The sequence below is a fragment of the Crocodylus siamensis genome, chromosome 10 (genome assembly GCF_052110815.1).
Source record: "Crocodylus siamensis isolate JL-2025a chromosome 10, ASM5211081v1, whole genome shotgun sequence".
In the NCBI taxonomy this organism is placed as follows: domain Eukaryota; kingdom Metazoa; phylum Chordata; order Crocodylia; family Crocodylidae; genus Crocodylus; species Crocodylus siamensis.
This window is the reverse complement of record NC_143404.1, coordinates 40,376,384-40,398,859: the sequence shown is the minus strand read 5'-3', so window position 1 is coordinate 40,398,859 and position 22,476 is coordinate 40,376,384. Positions and strand designations below refer to the sequence as shown.

Here is a 22,476-nt window from a genome sequence, read left to right as displayed (position 1 = left end):
CTGTTGAAATGGAAAGGCTGTTTTGATGCTGTTTCGACATTTTGCTGGGGATGGGGAGTCCTCCATCCCCAGTGCTAGATCATGACAGGGGTGGGAGGCAGCCCACCTGGGCTGACTCCCCATCCCCAGCACTAGATCACACTGGGGCAGGGGGCCTGCCCACCCTGGCATGATCTAGTGTGGGGGAGGGGAAAGCAGCCCAGCTGGGCTGCCTCCCGCCCCTGGTGCAATCTAGCACTGGGGATGGAGGATGGGGAGTCAACCCAGCTAGGCAGACTCCTAGATCTCCGGATCTGAATGTGGGACAAGGCAGGGTGGTCTGCAGCTGTGGGCTGGGGCCAGGCTCTTCCCAGGGTGGGGGATAGGCCACCAGGAAGAGCCCAGCCTGCAGCCGCAGTGCTGGGAGTGGGGCCATGGGGGAGCCTGCAGCCACCTGAAAATTCACTGTAGTCCCCCAAACCTCCCCTCCCAGTGCCATCACCACCCAGAACACCCCAGCACAGACTTCCCCTTCCTATGCCCCTCTCCCCTGAGGACACAGGAGCCATGTGCCTGGGGTCTGCATGGGGCAGGGTGGCTGCTGCTGAGGGCTGGGGGGCTACAGCCCCCCCGTAGCCACATTCCCAGCACCGCTGCCATGGGTCGGGCTCTTCCTGGAGGCTCAGCTCCCCGCTGGGAAAAGCCTGGACTCAGTCCGCAGCTGCAGCCCACCCTGCCCCACATGCAGATCCAGGGGCATATGCCCCCCATGTCCTCCCAGAGTGCATGACCCCCCCTGTCCCCCTGAAAGAGCCGCTCATGACTCCATCCCACCCTGCCCTTGCTTCAGCCTGACTCTCTCCCTCACCGCTGTTGGGGGGGGGGGCAGATCAAGGCCCCAGTGGTGAGAGAGGGAGTGGAGCTAGGTCTGGGGCCTCTATCTGTCCTGCCCCCCACCACAGTCCTTTCCCTTCCTCTGCACCCCTTCCCCCGCAGACTTACCTGCTGGGGGAGCATGCCCCCAAATGTTTTTTTTCTCCCTCTGTCTCAATCTGCCCCCCTTCCCTCCCCACAGACTCACCTGCATGGGGGGAGGGGGTAGATATTGGTTTGCTTTTAAATTTCACAAGTGATCTCCTACTGAAAAAGGTTGGAAACCATTGCTGTAGACCCACTCCAGAGAACTGCATTCAGAAGCAGTTTTATTCTGAAGAGTTTTATTCTGAAAACATCCAGGAAGTGACTTCTGTCTAAAAAAATATTTTCCTTTTGCCCACACTTGTGTTTTTCATCAAAACTATGGCCACCCTGATCTGAGTTAAAGAGCCCAGCTCATTCCAGGGTAGACTTTGGTGCCACAATGTTTTGGCAGCATTTCCTCCACTAGGGGTAAGACTTATACCCCGCTCTAAGGTCTTCTTCTGCATAAGGCCATTGGCAACCTAGAGGTTGCCAGGTTATTTAACCACCACCCAGAACTTAGCGTTAACAGTCACAGGTAGTATCATCGACTGTAGGTTATGGTAGTAGGTGAACCCAACCTGACATGCATTAGCACCAGTACAGTGTTCTTAATTCCCTAAGAGTGAGGCTTTGGGTATGTATTTAAGTTTCTGTGTGTATCCTTGCAGATGTTCTTATTGTTTCTACCACATTCATACATCAACAACATGGCTTGGTGCACTTTCCTTACTATGAGCTTTAGAGAACTCTTCTTCAGTTGCTGATGTATCTCCACATCTGACTTTTTGAATTCCACAAGCCCATTATAGTAACACCAGCTTTCAGTACCACTAAGTTTGTGGAAACATACAAAATGCTCACCAACATGGTACCACTACCTCAAGTACTTTATACCTGCAATGACAAAAACCTTTGTTTTAGAGAACTCTGACTGATAAATTTGCATGTCTCTTATGTTCTGTTGAACTAATCGGGACTGGTGACATGTTTTAACTAACAACATACCATCTACTTAAATACAGAACACAAATACAAGATGCAAGAAAGGGATTTTGGAGGCAAGGGAACAGGATACTACCATCTCTGAAAAGCCAGCAAATAGTATTTGAGAATGCATGGTTTGGTAATTTGATATATAGGTGTGCATATAGGTTTATTTATATTTACTTAATGTCATCATGGCTACAACATAATCTTACACTACCAATTTACTTAAAGTCACATATAGAAATATCTGGTGGAAAAAGCCAGGGATCACATTTCTCAGTTCTTCTGTGAGCCAGATTTACTGAAAGTGTTATGAGTAAGATGCATTTTTTTCATTAATGAACTGATGTTTACTCAATTTCTGTCTTTCCACTGCACCTGTTACCTTTGACCCTGAAATGTTAAAATAGGTAAAGAATTTGCTGGAAACCTGATAATAATTTATGCAAAATTTACCTGTGATGCATTGTGACATCTCTATTCGAGTAGTTCTACTCATCTTTAATATAAGAATTTATGTCTTCAGAAGGAGGTAATAGTTACCAGGTACCTGTTGATAATTCCTGCTTAAATTGGTGCTGTGAGGCAGGGACTTGCATTAAGGTGTAACTGCAACAGAAAAATATTTGCACACGTGTGGATTTCAAGGCTGGTAATCCTAACCAAAAAGCCCATTCCTTATTCAAGCCCATATACTTAGTACAGTGGGCATGGTGGGGCTGTAATTTAGCAGCCTGGCATGAAGAAACTGTGCTTTGGCCGGGGCAAAACACTGATCAGAGATGTCTGGGAGAGTCTCTCTGCAGCACAGAGAGACAGTTCCTTATTCAGGTCCATATACTTAGTAAAGCAGCTAAGGGGGCTCTCAGTTGACAGCCTGGCAGAGTCGAGCTGTGCTTTGGGCTGGACAAGACTCTGGCCAGGGATGTCTCAGAGATCCCCCATTGGCAAAGAGTCATGTTGTGGGGTGGCCCATGAAGGATTTCCATCTCTAATCACAGTCCAAAAACCAGTTCCTCATTTGAGCCCATATACTTAGTATAATGGACATGGGGGGCTGTCAGTTTTGCAGCCTGGCATGAAAAAACTACACTTTGGGTTGGGCAAGACTGGTCAGGGGTGTCTGGGGGAGTACTCAGTGGCACAGAGGCATGGTGTCGGGTGGCCCAAAAAGGGTTTTCTGCCCTAATCCTTATTTGGGCCCATATACTTAGTACAGTGTTGGGGGGGGCGGGGCAGGGAAGGTCAGTTGGTAGCTTGGCACAGCCAAGCTACCAAATGACATTTCCCCCCCTCCCCAGACTTGAGACCCTCTGAGTTAAAAGGGTCGAGGTCGAACGGTCACAAACTCCTGCAAGACCGTTTCAGGCTGGACATAAGGAAGAATTTCTTTACTGTCCGAGCCCCCAAGGTCTGGAACAGTCTGCCATTGGAGGTGGTTCAAGCACCTACATTGAACACCTTCAAGAGTAAATTGGATGCTTATCTTGCTGGGATCCTATGACCCCAGCTGACTTCCTGCCCTTTGGGCAGGGGGCTGGACTCGATGATCTCAGGAGGTCCCTTCCAGCCCTAATGTCTATGAAATCTATGAAAATCCGTGCGGAACATGGAGCAGGGGATACTATGGTGGGGGTCTACTATAGACCTCCTACCCAAAGTCAGGACTTCGACCACGAGTTCACCGGGGAATTGGCTGAGGCCGCACAATCCCAGTGTATGGTTGTCATGGGAGAATTTAACTATCCAGACATCTCATGGGAGGAGCGCTTGGCCAAATCCGAGCAGTTGCAAAGCTTTCTCTCGTGTGGACTACCTTTATCTGATGCAGGAAGTCTACAGGCCGACAAGAGGTAAAGCGCTGCTCGACCTCGTACTGGCAACTGGGGATGACCTAACTGGCAACCTAACAATTGAAGGGAAGCCGGGTGACAGTGATCATGAACTGACCACCTTCACCATCTGCCGTAAAGCTGGCAAGTCATTCAGTAATACAGAAGTCCTCAACTTCAGAAAAGCTGACTTTGACAAGCTAAGGCGGCTTGTCAGAGAGGCCCTAAAAGGCCACATCCCAATGGAGAGGGGAGTTCAGGACGAGTGGTTGCTCCTCAAGGGAGCAATCCTGGATGCGCAAGCAAAGTCCATCCCATCTCAGAGGAAAGGCAGCAAAAGGGCACAGCAGCCCCCTTGGCTCTCCAGGGAACTGGCGGACCCCCTGTGTCTTAAAAGGAAGACCTATAAAGGATGAAGGACTGGAACCGCCACCAAGGAAGAATATTCTGCTTTAGTCCAGACTTGCAGAGAACAAATCAGGAAAGCCAAGGCTGCGATGGAACTCCAGCTAGCTACAAATATCAAGGAAAATAAAAAGTTCTTTTTTAGATATGTGGTGAGCTGGAGGAAAAGCAAGGGCAACATTGGACCCCTGCTACACCAGATGGGGCAACTGACAACTGATGCCCAGGAAAAAGCGAATTTGCTAAATGGGTACTTTGAATCAGTTTTTAATCAGCCCCATTGGACGGCCCTGCCCACTATGGGTTAGGGAGGCCCGGGTGAGGGAGATTCTTTGCCCTCCATCGAAGCTGACCTCATGAAGGAACACCTCAACAGGCTGGATACCTTCAAGTCAGCTGGCCCTGATGGGTTACACCCAAGAGTACTCAGGGAGCTGGTGAGCATCATAGCTCAGCCCCTGGCATGGATCTTTGAGAGTTCTTGGTGCTCTGGTGAAGTGCCTGATGATTGGAAGAGGGCCAATGTCATGCCTATCTTCAAGAAAGGGAGGAAAGTAGATCCGGCAAACTGCAGGTCCATCAGCCTGACCTCTATCCTGGGGAAGGTCTTGGAAAAGATTATCAAGGAGGCCATCCTTAACAGCCTAGCTGAAGGCAATATCCTGAGGGATACTCAGCACGGGTTTGTTGCGGGCAGGTCTTGCTTGACCAATCTCATTTCCTTTTATGACCAAGTGACTTATAACCTGGACAAGGGGGAAGAGAGCGACATCATATACCTTGACTTTAAAAAAGCCTTTGATCTGGTATCCCATGATCACCTCTTGGCTAAACTGGCTAACTGAGGCCTCGACGTCACCACAATCTACTGGCTGGGGAACTGGCTCTGTGGTAGGACCCAGAGGGTGCCAATCGTCTTGATGTGCTATGACCAGTGGAGTCTCACGAGGCTCTGTCCTAGGACCTATACTGTTTAACATCTTCATCAATGATGTGGACACTGGCGTCAGAAGTGTACCGGCCAAGTTTGCCGATGACACCAAACTCTGGGGTAAAACATCCCCACCTGAGGACAGGAGTGTGATCCAGGCAGATCTGGACAGACTCGTGAAATGGGCGGATGAGAACCTGATGGTGTTCAACACTGAAAAATGCAAGGTTCTCCACCTTGGGAGGAAAAACCTGCACCATGCTTATAGGCTCAGCAGTGCTGCACTGGTTAGCACTACAGATGAATGGGACTTGGGGGGTCATGGTTGACCACAAGATGAACATGAGCCTTCAGTGTGATGCTGCAGCTAGTAAAGTGAGCAAAACACTGGCTTGCATCCATAGATGCTTCTCAAGCAGATCCCGAGACATCATTCTCCTGCTGTACTTGGCCTTGGTGAGGCTGCAGCTGGAGTACTGCATCCAGTTTTAGGCTCCGCAATTCAAAAAGGATGTGGAGAAGCTTGAGAGGGTGCAGAGGAGAGCCACGCGCATGATCAGAGGTCAGGAAAACAGACCTTATGATGAGAGGCTGAGAGCAATGGGGCTATTAAGCCTGGAAAAGTGCAGGCTTGGGGGTGATCTGATGGCCACCTATAAGTTTATCGGGGTGCTCATCAGGATCTGGGGGAACGACTGTTCACCAGAGCCCCCTAAGGGATGACAAGATCGAACGGTCACAAACTCCACTGTGACCAGTTCAGACTGGACATAAGAAAGAACCTCTTCACTGTCCGAGCCCCCAAGGTTTGGAATAGACTGCCACCTGAGGCGGTTCAAGCACACACTTTGAATGCCTTCAAAACACATTTGAATGCTTATCTTGCTGGGATCCTATGATCCCTGCTGACTTCCTGCCCCTGGGGCAGGGGCTGGACTTGATAATCCTCTGGGGTTCCTTCTAGCCCAGATGTCTATGAATTCTATGAAACTGTGCTCTGGGCTAGGCAAGACTCAATTAGAGATGACCAGGAGAGTCTCTTGGTGCCACAGCATCATGGTGTGAAGTGGCCCAAAAAGGATTTCCAACCATAATCCCAACCCAAAAGCCAGTTCCTTACTTGAGCCCAGTATTTAGTACAGTGGTTGGGGGGAGCCATCAGTCGGCAGCCTGGCAGGGCCAAACTGCATGTTGGGCCAGACAAGCTCTGGTCAGGGATGTCTGGGGGTGTCCCCTGGTGGTACAGAGGCATGTTGTGGGGTGGCCCAAGAAGGATTTACAGCCATAATCCGAACCCCAAACCCGGTTCCTTATTTGGAGCCATATACTTAGTACAGTGGGCACGGGGGTCTGTCAGTTGGCAGCCTGGCAGGGCCAAGCCATGCTTTGGACTGGTCAAAATTCTCATCAGAGATGTCCAGGAGAGTCCCCCAGTTTATCGCGTAGGGTGGCCCAAAAAGTATTTCCAGCTATAATCTCAGTCCAAAAGCCAGTTCCTTTTTCAGGTGCACATACTTAGTAGAGCTGTACAAAATTTCACTGGCAGTTTTATTTTGACGCTGTTTTGACTTGTTTCAAGCTCAAAACAGTGAAACTGAAATGAATCAGAGAGCTTTGAAACAGCCTCAAAATGAAATGAGGCAAGTCAAAACGTTTCAAAGTTTTCAAAAAACGTTTTGATTTTTGAAGCTCAAACTGGTCTTGCCTGCAGGGAAACAGAAACTAAAGTAAGGAGAGGGAGGGGGAAGAGTGGGGGAGGAAAAGGAGGGGTCGGGGGGGGGGGGAGGGAAAGGAGTGCTCTCATTGTTGACTGTAGCTGGCCAGTGACTGCCATCCTTTCCTGAGGTGCCTTCCAATGCCAGTGCTCTGGGTGCGGGATGGAAAAACTGCATAAAAGTAAAGCATGGTTTGAACTGCTCTGCTTTCTGCTTTGGTGTCAGTTAAGTGAGGGCACCTTAACACATACAGTGTCACCCACCCATGTCACGAGTCTTGCCTGTTAGCAGCTAGAGGTGCAGGGCCCCAGAACCCAGACTCCCCTGCACCTATCTCCTTAACAGCTGGCCGGCTTTGTGGCCACAGCAAGGCCTAGCAAGCCTGCAGTTTTCACAACTCTGTGCCCCAACACAGATACAGTTCCACAAGCACCCATGTAATGAGTTTTGCCTGTCAGCAGCCAGAGGTGCAGGGCCTCATAAGCCCCTGCACCTATCTCCTTGACAGCTGGCAGGCTTCATGGCCTCAGAGGACACTAGCAGGCCTGCAGCTTTCACCCTGCTGCGTCTTAACACACACGGTGTCACCCATGTCACAAGTTTTGTTATCCGCAGCTTGAGGTGCAGTTTCCCCCAAACCCCTGCACCTATCTCCTTGAAAGTTGGTAGGTTTCATTGCCTCAGCAGTAGCTACCATCCCTGAAGGTTTGACTCTGCTGTGGCTTAACACTTACACATGACATGAGTTTTGCTTTCAAGACTTTGGGGTGCAGTTTCCCTGAAACTGCTACACCTATCTCCTTGATGCTTGGCAAGCTTCATGCCCCCAGAAGGGGTTACCATTTCTGCAAATTTCATCCAAATCAGGCCAGAAATGACAAAGTTGTAGGCTGTTTCAAGCTTCTCCATTATAGCCTATGAGCAAAGCATCAAACTATCGAAACAGCAAAACTGTTTCAACAAAACATAACGGAACAGCAGTTTCGAATCAAAACAAAACTCGAAACGAAATGCTGTTCCATCGAAATGTCGAAACGCAAGTTGAAACGGAACGGTGCCATTTTGCACAGCCCTAACACTTAGTATAGTACTATACTAAGAGCTTCCAAGAGAGGTGGTACTATTACCTAACTTGGAGGTCTTCAAGAGCAAGCTTGATAGTCACCAGGCTGGGGTCATCTGACCTCAGTCCTCTTTCCTGCCTGGGGCAGGGGGTCAGACACGATGATCCTTTGTGGTCCCTTCTGACTCTACAATCTATGAATCTATAGTGGCTGAGGGGCTGTCAGTTGACAGCTTGCCAGAGCCAAACTACACTTTGCACTGGGCAAGACTCTCATCAGAGATGTCTGAAATAGTTCCCTGGTGGTATAGAGGCATACTCTGGGGTGTCCCAAGAAGGATTTCCAGCCATGATCCCAGCCCAAAAGCAAATTCCTTATTTGATCCATTATCCTTAGTTCAGTGGGCATAGGGGGGTTTCGGTTTGAAGCCTGACAGGGCCAAACTGCACATTGGACTGGGCAGGATTCTGGTCAGGATTCTTTGGGACAGTCCCCCAGTGCCATTGACAGGAAGTTTGGGATGGCCAAGAGGTATTTTGCCTCGTAATCCCATCCTAATCTGATCTTCATTTAGGGCTTTATACTTGATGCAGGATATTATAGATTAGCTTTGAAAAAGAAACAGGAAATAAGGAATTAAGGAACTGGGAAAAAGGAACCAACTTCATCTTCACCTCTTTGCCCTGCATCAGAAACAGAAAGCAATTAACAGGCAGCAGCATTTTGCTCCTAAATGGAGGGATATGAAAACCTAGCAAAACCCAGCTCTTGAGCCTCGAAATAGGTGTTAACCTGTACATCTGTTCCCATTCCAGCAAATTGTGCACCTCCTAATGGTATACAATAATGAATGGGAAAACTCCCTTAACCATTTTTGCCTGTACACCCACACACAGGTCAGAACTAACACAAATATTTGGGAGGCAAAGTGGTGGATTTGTCATACCTACATGGTCCAAGTCTATTTTGACTGATCTGCCATGGAAGAAGCCCATTTCAAAGAGAAAGCAAACTGGATTACATTGTGCAGCCAGGCATGACACACCTAACAGAGGTGGCTGGTGCAGGCTGAGCTATCAGCAAGGGACAGCAAACCCTGTTTATATTAGAGGTACTGCACTGGTGCCCTTCCCTAATGTAGACACATGGCACTGTAAGTTGGGATTTAACAGAGCAGCTTCACCTATTACATTATCAGGCTATAACACACCAGGATCAGCCCATTTCCCCAGAGTTTACACTAGGAATTTGAAGCAGGGACAGTGACACCAGGGTAAACATCTGTAGTGTAGTCTTGGGCCTAGGAAGAACAGGGGAGCAGCGCTCACTTTCCCTACTACAGGGGGGAGTTCAAGTCCAAATTCTTACCTCTCAAAAGTACCACTGCACCCTGTACAATAGGGTTAATGACCCTGCCCTCCACTGTAAAGCGTTTTGAAATTTACAAAGGAGAGATAATACATACAAGCTGGGCATACAGCATTATTATTATTACTAGCCAATTTCCCATCAGGAATGACTGGGGGAGGGGGCAGTGACAGGGTGCTGCCACCCACCATCCCCACTCACCCGCCTCCCAGGAGTTAGGCGGGTGGGAAGGGGAATCTTGCCCTGCCATCCTTTCTGTCCCCCTTGGCCAGCACCCTGTGCCACCGCTGCCACCTTCAGGGAGCAGGGCTGGGCGGGTGTCCATCCCCTCCATCCCTGCTCTGTCCCCTCCATCCCTGCCATCATGGCAATGATCCACCATGCCGCCACCACTGCCTCCTGTCCAACATGCTCTTGGAGCACTCTGATTGGTTGTTTCAGTTATTGATCAGAGACCCCCAAGAGCTTTAGGGACAGACAGACAGATGGACTAAGCCCTTTATTATATTAGATTATTATACACAGGAGTTTATGTGCAACCTACAAATGAAGCACCACCTCCTGAGTTGGCCTCAGGAAATATCAAATGGCTTTCATTGGCCTAACACTCGCCTAAAGACATTGGACTCCAACCTGCTTCACTCCTCAGGCAGCTGGGATAGAAACACCTTACCTATATTGCCCAGAGAGCACTGCAAGAGAGAATCTAGAACAGTACTAATGTGGATCTTGGCAAGCCTGTGGCCATTTTGAATACCGCTACCTCAGGCAACTCAAAGTGCCTCCAGCAGTGCAACTGAGGGATGTAACTGCGACGGTCAACAATTCTTTCCACAATGACAGGTGAGACCAGGATCACCCATGTGCTAATGACACCCTACACAATACCCCTGATGTAAACAAAATTAGTCAAGCTCTAAGTTAGCTCAGTATCTGCATGCTGAACCCCTCACCAGGCTCTCAACACAGGCATAGAGTTCCTCATTACCAAGTTCAATGGAGTTTCACTTCCCAGGAAGGACTGCTTTCCTACTGACATTTCCCAGAGGAATCTCTGTTGTTTCATAGGCATCTTCTAGTAGGTGAGGAACATTTCTTGAGTTCTGGGATTTGCTCAGAAAAGCATCCCAGATATGGGTTTCATACCAAAATCCTACAGGAAGTCCCTCTTACTGATTCTGGCCTGATTTAATCTAATGTGTGTAATCTAACGTCACTAAAAAAGCATTCATCCAAGCGAATGAGAAGTAGCACTATTTACAGAGCATTAAGTTAGTACCTGTCATTACAGGTACTAAATACAATGCACTGTAATTACAGTGCATTAATGAATTCATAGGCACACCCCCTGAGAAGCAGGGCTGAGAAGCAGGGCCACTTCCAACTCCCAACTGAACAGACCCTGGTAGCTTCTGACCAGCAATGCCCAAAACTCAGAAGCAAAAAGGGTCTCCACACCAGTTGCTCCTTTGCTGGGGCAGAGTTCCATGGACCCAGGTCCTCCAAAAGAGCAGTGGCAGACAGCTACAGAGCATCCACTGTGTATACGCATTACTTATACATACTCAGCTATAACAGGGGGCCTTCTTTGGGCCTATTTTCCTGTGGCCTGCCCATCTGTTTCTGGGCTAACCGCCCGCCTTTTCACCCTCCACGCCTTGTTGTTAATTAATTAATTGATGTTAATTAAGCGGGAGGCTGCCCATTTCTTGCCCTGATGCCATGGGGCACTACCTGCGGCTCCATTCCTCCCCTACACTGCAGCCCAAGCCTCACAGATGGCGTGCTCTGTTCTTACAGTCACCAGCCCCACTATGGGACGCAGAATCCTACTGTTTGAACCCCAGCTGGATCCCTCCATTCAGGCAGCCTAATCTGCCTTCATTCTAGACTGTATAGCTCCCTGAGCTGCTTCCCCCTTACGGGTGTGGTCCCCCCGGACCTTTGGCTCTACTGGCCCTGGCCCCACCTCCAGGCCAGTCGGAACCCCAGGCCCTCAGCTCTGGGTGTCCTCCGCAGTGGGCCCCTGGCCCTTTGACCCTTCTGGTCCTGGCTCCAGCATTGACTAGTCGGGAGATGTCAAGACAGGTTTTTTTGTCTATGGCCCCGCTCTCTCACTGGGGTCCACCTTCCGAACCCTACAAGGGGGTAACGCACCTGGTTGTTAAGGTGCCCCAACCTGCCTTTCATTGGGGTGGTAACTGGCCTGGTATTTCCTAGGGGCTCCCATGTCACTGAGAGCCCCACCAGGCCACCCACTCCTGGCAGGGTGCAGTTTTAGGTCATGCCCAGGACCAGAAGCCTCCTGACCATCCCCTACAGCTCCTCCCTTACGTCCAGGTGATAACTGCAGCCAGGCAATATTGTTGCCTGGACTTCCAGCAGCAAAATGCCCTGTTTATATGGGCAGCCCTGAATCCAAAACGGCTGCCCTCATCAGGCACCTGCCGGCTGCTGTCTTCAAGCCCTTAAAGTGGCAGACACAAACAGTGCGCTGCTACATCAGTCTTAGGCCATGCCCAAGCCCTACATACACCCCAAGCACAAGCCGTTATTACTGAGTCTTTAAACACTACAGTGGAATCAGAAGTAGGAGCAGCTAACCAGGCATGCCCTTCACCACAGCCCTTCCCTCAGCCCTTCCCTCCACACTACACATGGGGATCCTGCCTACCTTTTCCCTCACAGCTCATGGAGCATCCCAACACCACTCCCATTGCTTCACACAGAACAACCCTCAGTCCTTCCCTCCTCCCACAGGGCTCAGGAAGTCTCATAACACTTCCCACCCACTGCACACAGGAGCTGCTCATCAGCCTTACACCCATGCAAGGGTGGATCGGGGGGAGGGGGGCACTTGCATCCCCCTTTGATTCTTGCTCCAACTAAAGTTTAAAATCAACTGTCTGGCCATGGCAAAGCGTTTATAGTCAGGCAGCAGTAGCTGTGAGAGTGCCAATTGAATGAATGAGTCATTGAAATCTAAACTCTATTCCACAAGCGTTCCTTTTTTAATGGTCTTGATGTTCCACTAATCAAGCCATCCTTTGTTCTGCAATTCTGATGTCTATTAGCTGCACCTGGTAATGTATCTCTACTTTCACAGCCCTGCAGCCTCTTTAACTCATTCCAATAAAGTAATATTTGTTTTTGCTTCAATCTTAAACTGAAGCATATATCCCTGGGATCCTAGTATATTAGTAAAACTTCTAACTTATTTTTACCTGGAAAAAAATATGCATTGTGTTATATGGGATGAGGCACCACACAAGCTACACCCTCCTTTTCAAAATCCTAGATGCACCCATGGTGCATAGAGCTGCCTCATCCTGGCTGCTCACTACACACTGGAAATACCTGCAGACCCTCTGAGACAGCAATCCCTGGTATCTTCTCCCATATTTATCAGCATGGCCTGCCCAGAGACTGGGAGCTCCCCTGGCCCTGAGGAAGTATAGATAATTCTTCTGTTTTCTACCTGTCCTTCCCTCCTACTTCTCTCTCCACTTTACCACCCTGTAACTTGGCTCTTTCAGTCCCACTCACTATGCATCCTAGGATTACATGTCTTGTGCTGCCTGTTACTCAGGTGCTTTTGCCTGTATGCCATATCATTTGTATTTTTCAGTCTCTTATCCTCAGAGACTAGATCTCTTATGACAGTGAGCAGCATCTAGCTCACTCCTGAAGCCACCATTATTTCAGTAACAGTCACACAGTACAGGAGCACCATTCAGAACCAGCCCAGAGAATGAACAAGAGGGATGAACCGTATGAATGCAGGTGGCAGGTCCCTGTAGCCCAAGGGTTTTGGGAGATGGATCTGACAGTTGGATCTGGAGCTGGTTCCCAGCAGTTGGAGGAGTCTGGATCCAAGATTTAGTCTGAGGATCTTCCCCTATAGAAATAACTCCAACCTGAAGGCTAGTAGCCTACAGACACTACAGGATTCCCTTCTTAAAATCAGTCCCTTCTAACTGATACTTCCTGTCCCACTGGCAATAAATCTCGGCTCCTGTCATTGCCTGTCTCACAAATGGAATTAATCAACTTGTCTCAAAAAGAAAGAACAGGGATTGGGAAAGCAGCTACTTGCAGCTTATTCTGGCTTGCAGCCCTGTGCCCTCGGGTGCATGCATTACGGTACATACCAGAAGAGTGTAGCGGCCACGGAGAGCTCTCATTGTGCGTGAGCGAGTGCCACCGTTGCCAGAAGCTGTATTCTCTGTTTGGGGCTGCCCAGGGGAGTGGAAAGTCAGTGCCTGCCCATGGCCTATTGAGAACACTCCCACAGAACAACCCAGTGTTAATGATTACCTCAAGTTGCAGCACCTGCTGTAACCCTAGCACAGCTATCCAGGCATCTGCATTTCAAATCCTCTGCCCCTGGGTAGCCTGTGCCTGAGCAACATTTATATGGCAGACCAGAACTTCCTGCCTTTCTTTGAAGAGTAGACTTTGAGGCAGCTTGAAGTTCATAATTTTAGCATGATCATTGTCTCCTAGGGTCCTTCCCAAGGCTAGGGTGAAACTGGTTCCCTGAACACCATGCCTGTTGCCTCCATGACATGCCTAGAGTCAGCTTTCTTATGATATCTTTTTGCCACAGTAATTGACTGAATACATTGGTTTATTATGTCCCAACTTTGCACACTTCCTCGGGCACAATTGCAAATGCTGAGCTGCTGCAACTGGATCTATTTTTCTAGATCCTGACACATAGGAGAGTTAACAAAACACATGGGGCGTAAAAATATGTAAGAGATGCAGCAACTCTGCAAGGAAAAATTTGAAAAAGAGGAAGGACAAATGAATGCTCATTTGGTTTGGAGAAAAGCACATGGGTTCTGACAGGCCATTTCAAAGGTAGGGCAAACCGTCTAAACCCCACTTGGAGAAGGGTTGTTTGGGGCAAAACTTGCATTAGTGTTACTGGGCATGTGACCGGCCTCACAAGTAAACAGAGCTCAGAGGAGCTGCTTCATACAGCTTCAAAGAGAAGTGTCACATACTTCTGGCTCCACATCACTGACTGGTCTTGTCTCCCTTCTTGTTCACCATCTCCTAGGCTCCACCTTCTCTCCAATTGCCTTTTGTTGTGCCCCATCCTCTTCCCCCTTGACCTCAAAACCTCCCCCTAGCAACTCCTTCCATTGCTTAACTAGGGCAGTGTGTGTTTGTTTAATTTAGACTGTGGGACTGAACATTTTGCTGTGTTTACAAAGCCAATTAATCCCTTTGTCTCTTGAACCTCTGTCTGAACTCCTCTTCCCCATCCCTTTGCTACTTGGAGCTAGAAAGGAGGTGGGTCAGTGCAATGGAGCAGCCAGCTCTCTGCCAGCCACAAGTAAGTGCTCAACAGGCTGCAACAAAGGGAGCTAAGCTTAGAGAAATAATCAACAGGACACTGCGGGGTCAATCAATATAAACCTAACAATACACCTATCTATAGTGGGGATGAAATAAACATCTGGATTCAACTCCCAGTCTGCTAGGCTTGTCACTCCTTTGTCTGTGTCCCTAACCTTTTCTGGCATCCCTGAGGCAGTACTAGGGGCTTGTCTACATCACAAAGTGCTTGGAATTCCCTGTGAGTTTCATATATCAAAGGCAGTGCCATCGCTGGGCAGCTTCCTCAGGCCCAGCCACAGCCAAAGAAGTCAATGCAATTAAGTTGATTTCACAATAAGCACCAAGCCTGAGAACTATGCAAGGAGGAACATCCTGTGGAGCTGCAACATGAATTACATCTCAGGCTTCACTCTACAAAGCACTTGCCTACACAAAGACTACTACTATACCCTTTGTCCACAAACACCATTGCTACAGGCAAGGAGTTCAAGTTAGCCATCCTAGAAGAGCACAGGAAATCCTGGCAGACCCTGATTGAGTCATCTGATATGATGCATAATAGTAAAAAGGCATGGGAGACAATATGTAAGTTAAGCAACAACCCACAAAAGGTAGATCAACATTACCACTAACCAAATTGCTCACCAGATGGAAAAAGCCCCCAAACCCAAAACAGATAAGCAAACAAACCAAAGCCTGAGATTGGAAAGATACAAGTACTCCAAATAACATGGGTTGTACAAGCCCCTTAATGATGGAGCTGAATGCTGGTATACATGCATTAAAGACTGAGAAGCAGCCAGCCTTGATGATACACTTATAGAACAAATCAAGCAATTTGGATGCCAAACTCAAAAATGGCTTCTCTGCCTATAGAAATCATGCATTGTCAGTAAAAATTCCAAAGATATGGCAACAAGTTCAGGTAGTGGCACTTCTAAGGCAAAGGAATGCTCCAACCCAGCAAACTTCACACCCAAAGAGTTTTAGACCTATCTCTCTTCTATGCTACACATACAAATTGGACCAATGACTGATACTGAACTGGCTTGCGCCATATGTGGATAAACCCCTAATCCTCGAACAGGGTGGCTTTCATCCTGGGAAATCAACAACGAGCCAGCTGCTCAATCTAACTCAACATATTGAGGAACGTTTTGAAAGAGGTCAAATCACCACAGCTGTGTTTGTTGATCTAACAGCCATCTATGATACTGTTAACCACTGATGACTCCTGCATAGGACCCTGGAAATGACAAAAGCTCTACACCTTACAGAGCTGATATGAATCTTGCTCAAAATCAGATTATTTTTGTCAAACTGGATGGTAAGCGAAGCAGATGGAGGCAACCGATTAATGAACTCCCTCAAGGAAGCATACTTGCACCTCTGTTATATAACTTCTATATGCATGACCAACCAATTGATTTGGAAACAAAATGTTTCATTTATGCAGACTTGTGCATAACAACCCAAAACACTGGCTTTGACCATGTTGAAAAATCCCTAAGCGAGACACTAACTGGCCTAACCTCACATTACATAAAACCGATTATGTGCCAACCCAGCGAAAACGTAAGTATGTGTCTTCTATCTGCAAAACCATGAGGTTAGCCACCAGCTCAACATTACATGGTCTGGAGCCCCACTATTTCACTGCCTAATCCCAGTTTACTTTCAAACCACCCTCAGTCAAGCCCTCTCATACAAAGAACTCATCATGAAGACATCAGCAAAGGTGTCCTTACCACCAGGGGCTGATGAACCATGGCAAAGGTGGTGATGTCTCAACCACTTATGTACTAATGAAGATGGGCTTTACAACTGGTTCAACCACCTGTGACTGTGGCACAGAGCCTCAGACTATGCAACACCTGCTGCAATGCCCACTGCTTGAAGGCACATGTACAATGAAAGACCTCACAAAGTACAATAAATGAGCACAACTATGTGTAACCAAATAGTCAAATGTGGTATAGAGACACAAGAAGAAGAAGACCACACACATGAATGTATATGAACACTTTGCCTAAATTATCTGTGAGGAGCTCACTCCTCTGGAGGCAGAGAGGAAAGCTATCCCCTTGGACGGGTGCCTCTGGCTACCTCTCTGAATTCCCACAGGAATTGGCAATCTCTAGTTCCTCTGTCCCTGCAGTTCTTATTGGGGGTGTAAAGAAATGGAGCAGGGCAGACACCAGTTATCTTCCCTTACTTCTTGGGCTTCATCCCTGGTGAACTCACCCACCCTGTTCTTTCTAAGCTATGGTCCCCTCACTATTCACAGTTCACAACCAGGGTGGCTAGGATCTGGAACCAACTTCCCAGGGAAGTGGTGCTGGCTCCTACCCTGGGGGTCTTTAAGAGGAGGCTAGATGCCTACCTACCTGGGATCATTTGAGCCCAGTTTTTTCTCCTGCCCTGGCAGGGGGTCGGACTTGAAGATCTATAAGGTCCCTTCCGACCCAACTTCTATGATTCTATGATTCTATTAAAAGGCCTGCAAAACATTCCTGGGTGGCAGGGGCCAGGCTCCTCACACAAGACTGGCTGGCCTCGTTTCCAGTTCCTACTGTAAGTAACATTAAAGACATTATAGGAAAAAGCATTCTTAGGTTACTCTTCCATGTGAGCAACTGCAGAGTTGCAGATGGGCAGTTCTGTGATAACAACTGAGAGAGGGAAATAGTATCTGTGTAATGGTGACTGGGAAGGGATGGTGGTCTCTGTGAGATGGTGAATGCAAGTAGTCCAAGGAGTCTATATCATGTCCAGGGAGTTTGTGTGGGCTTTGGGGGATATTCATGAATCAGGCTGTCTATGAGGTATATTTCACTTTGTGCCAGTTTTGAACCCCTGACCCTTATAATTAATAGCAGTTCTTTATTACTTGGCTAGCACCAAAAGTATGCTCAGGGCTATACAAAAGGTCCCCACAAAGTGCTGAGTCTCACTCACATTGCCCTGTGCTGGATGTTATGATTGACACATCATCACAGAATCACAAGACATTGCGAGGAGGCATCTGGTCTTGTCAGGAAAACTCCAGCCAGTGCAAACCCGCCAATTAAAAGGTCCACTGCCTTGAGAGGGAGCCAGGGATTCCACCCAGCTCTGCCCAGAAGCCCTCAGTCCAGAGAGTATTTTCTAAATGGGACAGAAAGCCTTCTTGCCTTCCTAAGGATTCCTAGAACCTGTTGCCTTGGTCTTTACCCAATAGGTAGCTGTATCATTACAAAATTACCCTTATACCAGAGAACAGCAAATCAGGAAAGAACAAAAAATAATGTTTTCCTGAAACAGCACAATTTGGGGTGTACCTGCTCTGTCTTACAAAGGTGCTGCCAGTTTCTGCAGCCAGCAGGGTCCTTGGCTATTTAACAGTGCAGTGCACAGAAGCTACAGAGCCAATCACTCCACAAGAGATCCTACTACCAGCTTCAGCAGCAGATTTCTCTGTCCTGCTAGTCGAGAAGAAACAGTGTATAGTGCATCCATGAAAAGGATTGCATTTGATGACCCTTGAGGTCTCTTCCAGCTAATACCATAACTGAATGGGGGTGCAACTGGGGCAACAGTCCCATGTGCCACCTTTGTAGGGAGGTGCAAAAATAGCCACTGCTGCCATCAGTACAGTGGCAGCTCATACTGCCCTAGGTGTCTGTGGTTGCCCTACTACCTCTCTACTTCCAGCCATACAATTCTATGATTCTACCATATAGAGAGATTTAGGGAAGCTTGGAGCAGCCTCTCCCCTCCTATCCCTGCCTGGTATCCTCCCTTTTGCCCAAGCTCCTACTTCCACTCTCCTATTCCGAATGCTCCCCTGATAGGCCAGGGAGAGGGCCTTACAATACCAGGCCTTGGTGAGGAAGGGGGAGTCATTCAAAGTTTCCCTATTCCAAGGAAATTTAAGTCCTCCACACACTTACACTTTCCTGGATGCCCTGGGGCCTCTTTTCACAGGTGGCCTGGAGAGGTTTGGTGCAGGGTGTGTGGATATCTTTAAGAGTGTTATGTATAATTTTTTACCTATGCCCTGGGATTGCAGGAGGAAACAGTAGATCAGTAGGTGAAGAAGGCTCTCTGAATAAACAAGCTTTATCATTTTATAAATTTAATTCCTTGGTCTTTTGAGAATAATACACAGAGCAGGCCTCCTGTTTCTTCAGCCAATTGGTAGGAAGGACGCAAGCAGACAGCTCAAGTGACCCTCTGCTGTAGGAGCATTTCTACCTAGACTATCCCTCTGCTCTAGGGAAGGGAAAGTCACTGGGTTACTTCAAAGCATAGGTCAGGCAAGAACTTGCATGTAGTTTCACTTCAGGCACCGGCAGTGTCCTGCCATGCTGACACACACAGCAGGCCTGGAGCAGGTTAGGTCTAGTTCATCTGTGGGAGCAGCCTGAGCAGGATTGTGGTGGGCTTGTATTTTGGTATCAACAGGTAAGTTACTTAAAGTATTGTTATTTGTAACACTGCTGTTGCAAGGCTTGTGTTGGCTGTAAACCTTTTGCGGTGATAATGGAACCACCAGCCAGCCCCCATCTCTGTAAGCAGGTGGCTTCAGCTTGTTGTATATCATTGGCAACATTTTTCTGTCTACTGAATCAGGCAATGAGTTTTAGAAATGCCTGATGAAGTTAACGTCCCCTGGAACACAGCATCTCACCTTGACATGCACAACCCTGATCGGGACAGGGGGCTGGGGATTTATTTTCAAACAACTTTTCCTTTCTCTTAATGTTTTACATTTTAGTGATGAATGAATGTTGTGCTTTGGGCAATGATGCAGTGCAATTACTATGCCAGCTCCCTTCAGCCTGCTCTGCCAGGATAGGGATAGAATTCCAGTATCCTTGTCCTCCCCTACTCCACTGCTAAGCCTTACCATACCAGGGCAGCATTGCTTCATTGTGGAGTTGGTGAGCATGTGTGTACATGCACATGCATGAGCATCTGCATGTCTCCATGCTTATGCCTCTGAGTGTGTATGCATGTGTATCTGTGTGTACATACATGCATGTGTGTGCATGTACATGTGTGCCAGCGTGTTTACATCTGTATATGTATCCACATTGTGTACATACAACTGTGTACGTGTACAGAAAGCACAAGGCAATAGTGGCTAAGTAGATATGTGCCTAGGCATCATTCCTTGGGCACATGGTGCAGCGTATGGTAGATATTGTAATCTGGGTACTGTTTCTTATATCTATTCTTGTAAACATCAGTGTGTTCTCCCAATGTAGGGGTGAAGGGAACTAGGGCCCTGACTACACCCCAAACCCAACTGTCCATTCCCTCATGGAGTTGAGGAGTGCCAGCGGGTGCACTAGGACTGTTCTCAGCCTGCACTGAGACCATAGGCCCTCTCCACCATGCAAAGCCCTGTGTGAGTGCTGACTTCATTCTGCAGAGAGAAGCTTTGCGCATCCTGCCCACAGTCTCTGTTATTATGGATGATATTCCAGGACCAGGTGTATGAAGGGCTTGTTGAGGGTCAACCTGGGAGACACTCTCCAGAGACACTGGCTCTTTGCCCAGTACAGGCAATTTTGTTCACTCATGCTTTTCAGGGCTGCCCTTCAAAAGCCAGCAATTCCACTCCAGCAGCACAGATAGTAGGGCTGTACAAAACAGCACCATTCTGCTTTGAATTCTGTTTTGAAGTTTTGACAGAACAGTGTTTCATTCTGAGTTTTGTTTAGTTTCGAAAGCACTGTTCTGTTTCGTTTCATCAAAACTGCATTGCTGTTTCAACATTTTGCCCATAGATTATAATGGGCAATCATGAAAATGCCTAAAATGTTGTTATTTCTTGCCTGATTCAAATGAAACCTGCAGGGATGGTAGCCCCTTTTGAGGGCATGAAGCCTGCCACATTTCAAGGAGATAGGTGCAGAGGTTTCTGGGAAACTGCACCTCAAGGTGTTGACAAGCAAAACTACTGGCACTTGCTGGCAACGGCAGCCTCCTGTCATCCAGCCCACAGATCCGGGGGCCCATGCCCCCGAGAGGGTTGTGGGGCTGTGCCAGACTCCTCCCAGGGTGTGCGCCCCCGATCTGCATGCCAGAGAACAGGAGGCTGCTGCTGCCAGCTGGGGCAGCAGCAGCACCAATCTTCCCAGTGCTGGGTGTAGGCTGCTCGCAGAGCTGGTCCCAGGTGGCAGGAGTAGCTTCCTGTCATCTGGCAGGCAAATTGGGGGCCCTCACCCCTGGAAGGAGTCTGGCACAGTCCTGCAGCTCTCCCAGGGATGCAGGCCCCAATCTGCCTGCCAGATGACAGGAGGCTGGTGCTGCCAGCTAGGAACAGCGCTGGGCACAGCCCATGCTGAGCACCAGGAAAATTGGTGTTGCCACTGGCCCCAACTGGTACTGACAGCATGCTGTTATCTAGTGCACAGATCTGGAGGCCCGCACTCCCAGGAGGGCTGGGGGCCATGCCAGAATCCTCCTGGGGGGTGCAGCCCCCAGATCAATGCCAGATGACAGGAGGCTGCTGTTGCCACCTGGGACTGGCGCTGAAGCCAAGTAACCCTGGCTTCGATGCTTGAAATGTTTCAAAACTTTTGAAACATTTTGAGTGCCCCATTTTGTTTCAAAGCTGTTTTGAAGGCTTTTGTTTTGTTTTGATTTCACTCTTTTGAGCTCAAAACGCAGTGAAACAGCTTCAAAATGAAATACCTGGTGAAATTTCGCACAGGCCCTAACAGACAGTGTTCTGGGCTGCTCAGATCCCACGCACAACCCTGCACTACCCAGAAGTACCTTGAACTAGTGGGAAACAAATGGTGAAACAAACTGAAGTGGATAAAAAAACCACTAGCATATGGTACACAAGGTCTGCACTTTGCTGGTACAAACTTGGAGTAACTCCATGCTGTGGAGCTGCCCCTGGACTACAGTATCATCTTTCTTGTGCTTCTACACCTTAGCAGGACTATCTGTCTAAGGTTTTCCTCATCCAGGCATAGCCTGTCTCTGGTGTCTCTGGTGTTTTTGTGGCTTACTCTCAGGGGCCCTTCAGTTTCAGTCATTTGTGCACAGAGCTCATACGAAAGACACTGCTGTGATTGATACATCAGGACACACCAAGAGACCTTGCAGCAACACATCACCTCTTATTTGCAACCAGAATGATATGTTAAGAAATAATGATTAAGTCATGTGCTCAAAGTCAAGTGCTCAAGGTTAGGAAAAACAGGAATTAAGTCTACCTGTACAACATTAATTTGGCTTTCTTATGCAAATGCATTAAGATAGTCTTCAGTTACAGGGTTTCTGTATTTTTCCATATCTCCATGTCCTTCGGTGTGTAACCCATGCCAGCACGTTAGGCCAAGTGATATGCCGGATTTCAGAACTTTACGGTGCCAGTAGTCCTGGGAACCCCCTCAGGCAGGTCTGCTGACTGAGGTGTTCTGTGGAGGGGCATGTGCCTCATCCTCATCGTCCAAGAATTTACTCCAAACCCAATAAACATATATTGGTTTCTTTATTATGTACAACTATATACAGAAATGATTAATTAAGAGAAGAAATATATATATAATATCAATACTTAGTAATAAAACCAACAATTTGAATACAATTTACATTAGGTGAATAATTCCACCACACTGAGTGGTCCCACTTGCATCAAACAACCCCAGTGATTACATTCACCTGGCTATAACCCTTTAAAACAGTCCACCCCTCCCCCCTCCCAACCCAGGTTGATTTCCCTTTGTTCATACTCCCCTTCCCATAACAACAAATGGCAACACAGCTTTAACTATGACCAGCCACTAGCTGGTAGAGATGAGGCTTCAGCTTCTCCTGGGATGACTCAGGCTCTCCTCTGTCCTGACAGGGCCGTCCTGTCCCATTCTTGCCTG

The 22,476-nt window shown here is 48.1% G+C and overlaps 1 protein-coding gene across 2 annotated transcripts in view; it reads right to left on the bottom strand.

The window, feature by feature from the left end:
• Positions 1-13,474, bottom strand: part of TLDC2 (TBC/LysM-associated domain containing 2) — an 81,677-nt gene extending 68,203 nt beyond the window's left edge. For both annotated transcript variants that reach the window (XM_090020659.1, XM_090020660.1), the window contains exon 1: positions 13,396-13,474. In XM_090020659.1, the coding sequence (XP_089876785.1) occupies positions 13,396-13,428 (33 nt within the window). In that variant the 5' untranslated portion in view covers positions 13,429-13,474. The remainder of the gene's footprint in view (positions 1-13,395) is intronic.
• Positions 13,475-22,476: the final 9,002 nt, after the last annotated feature.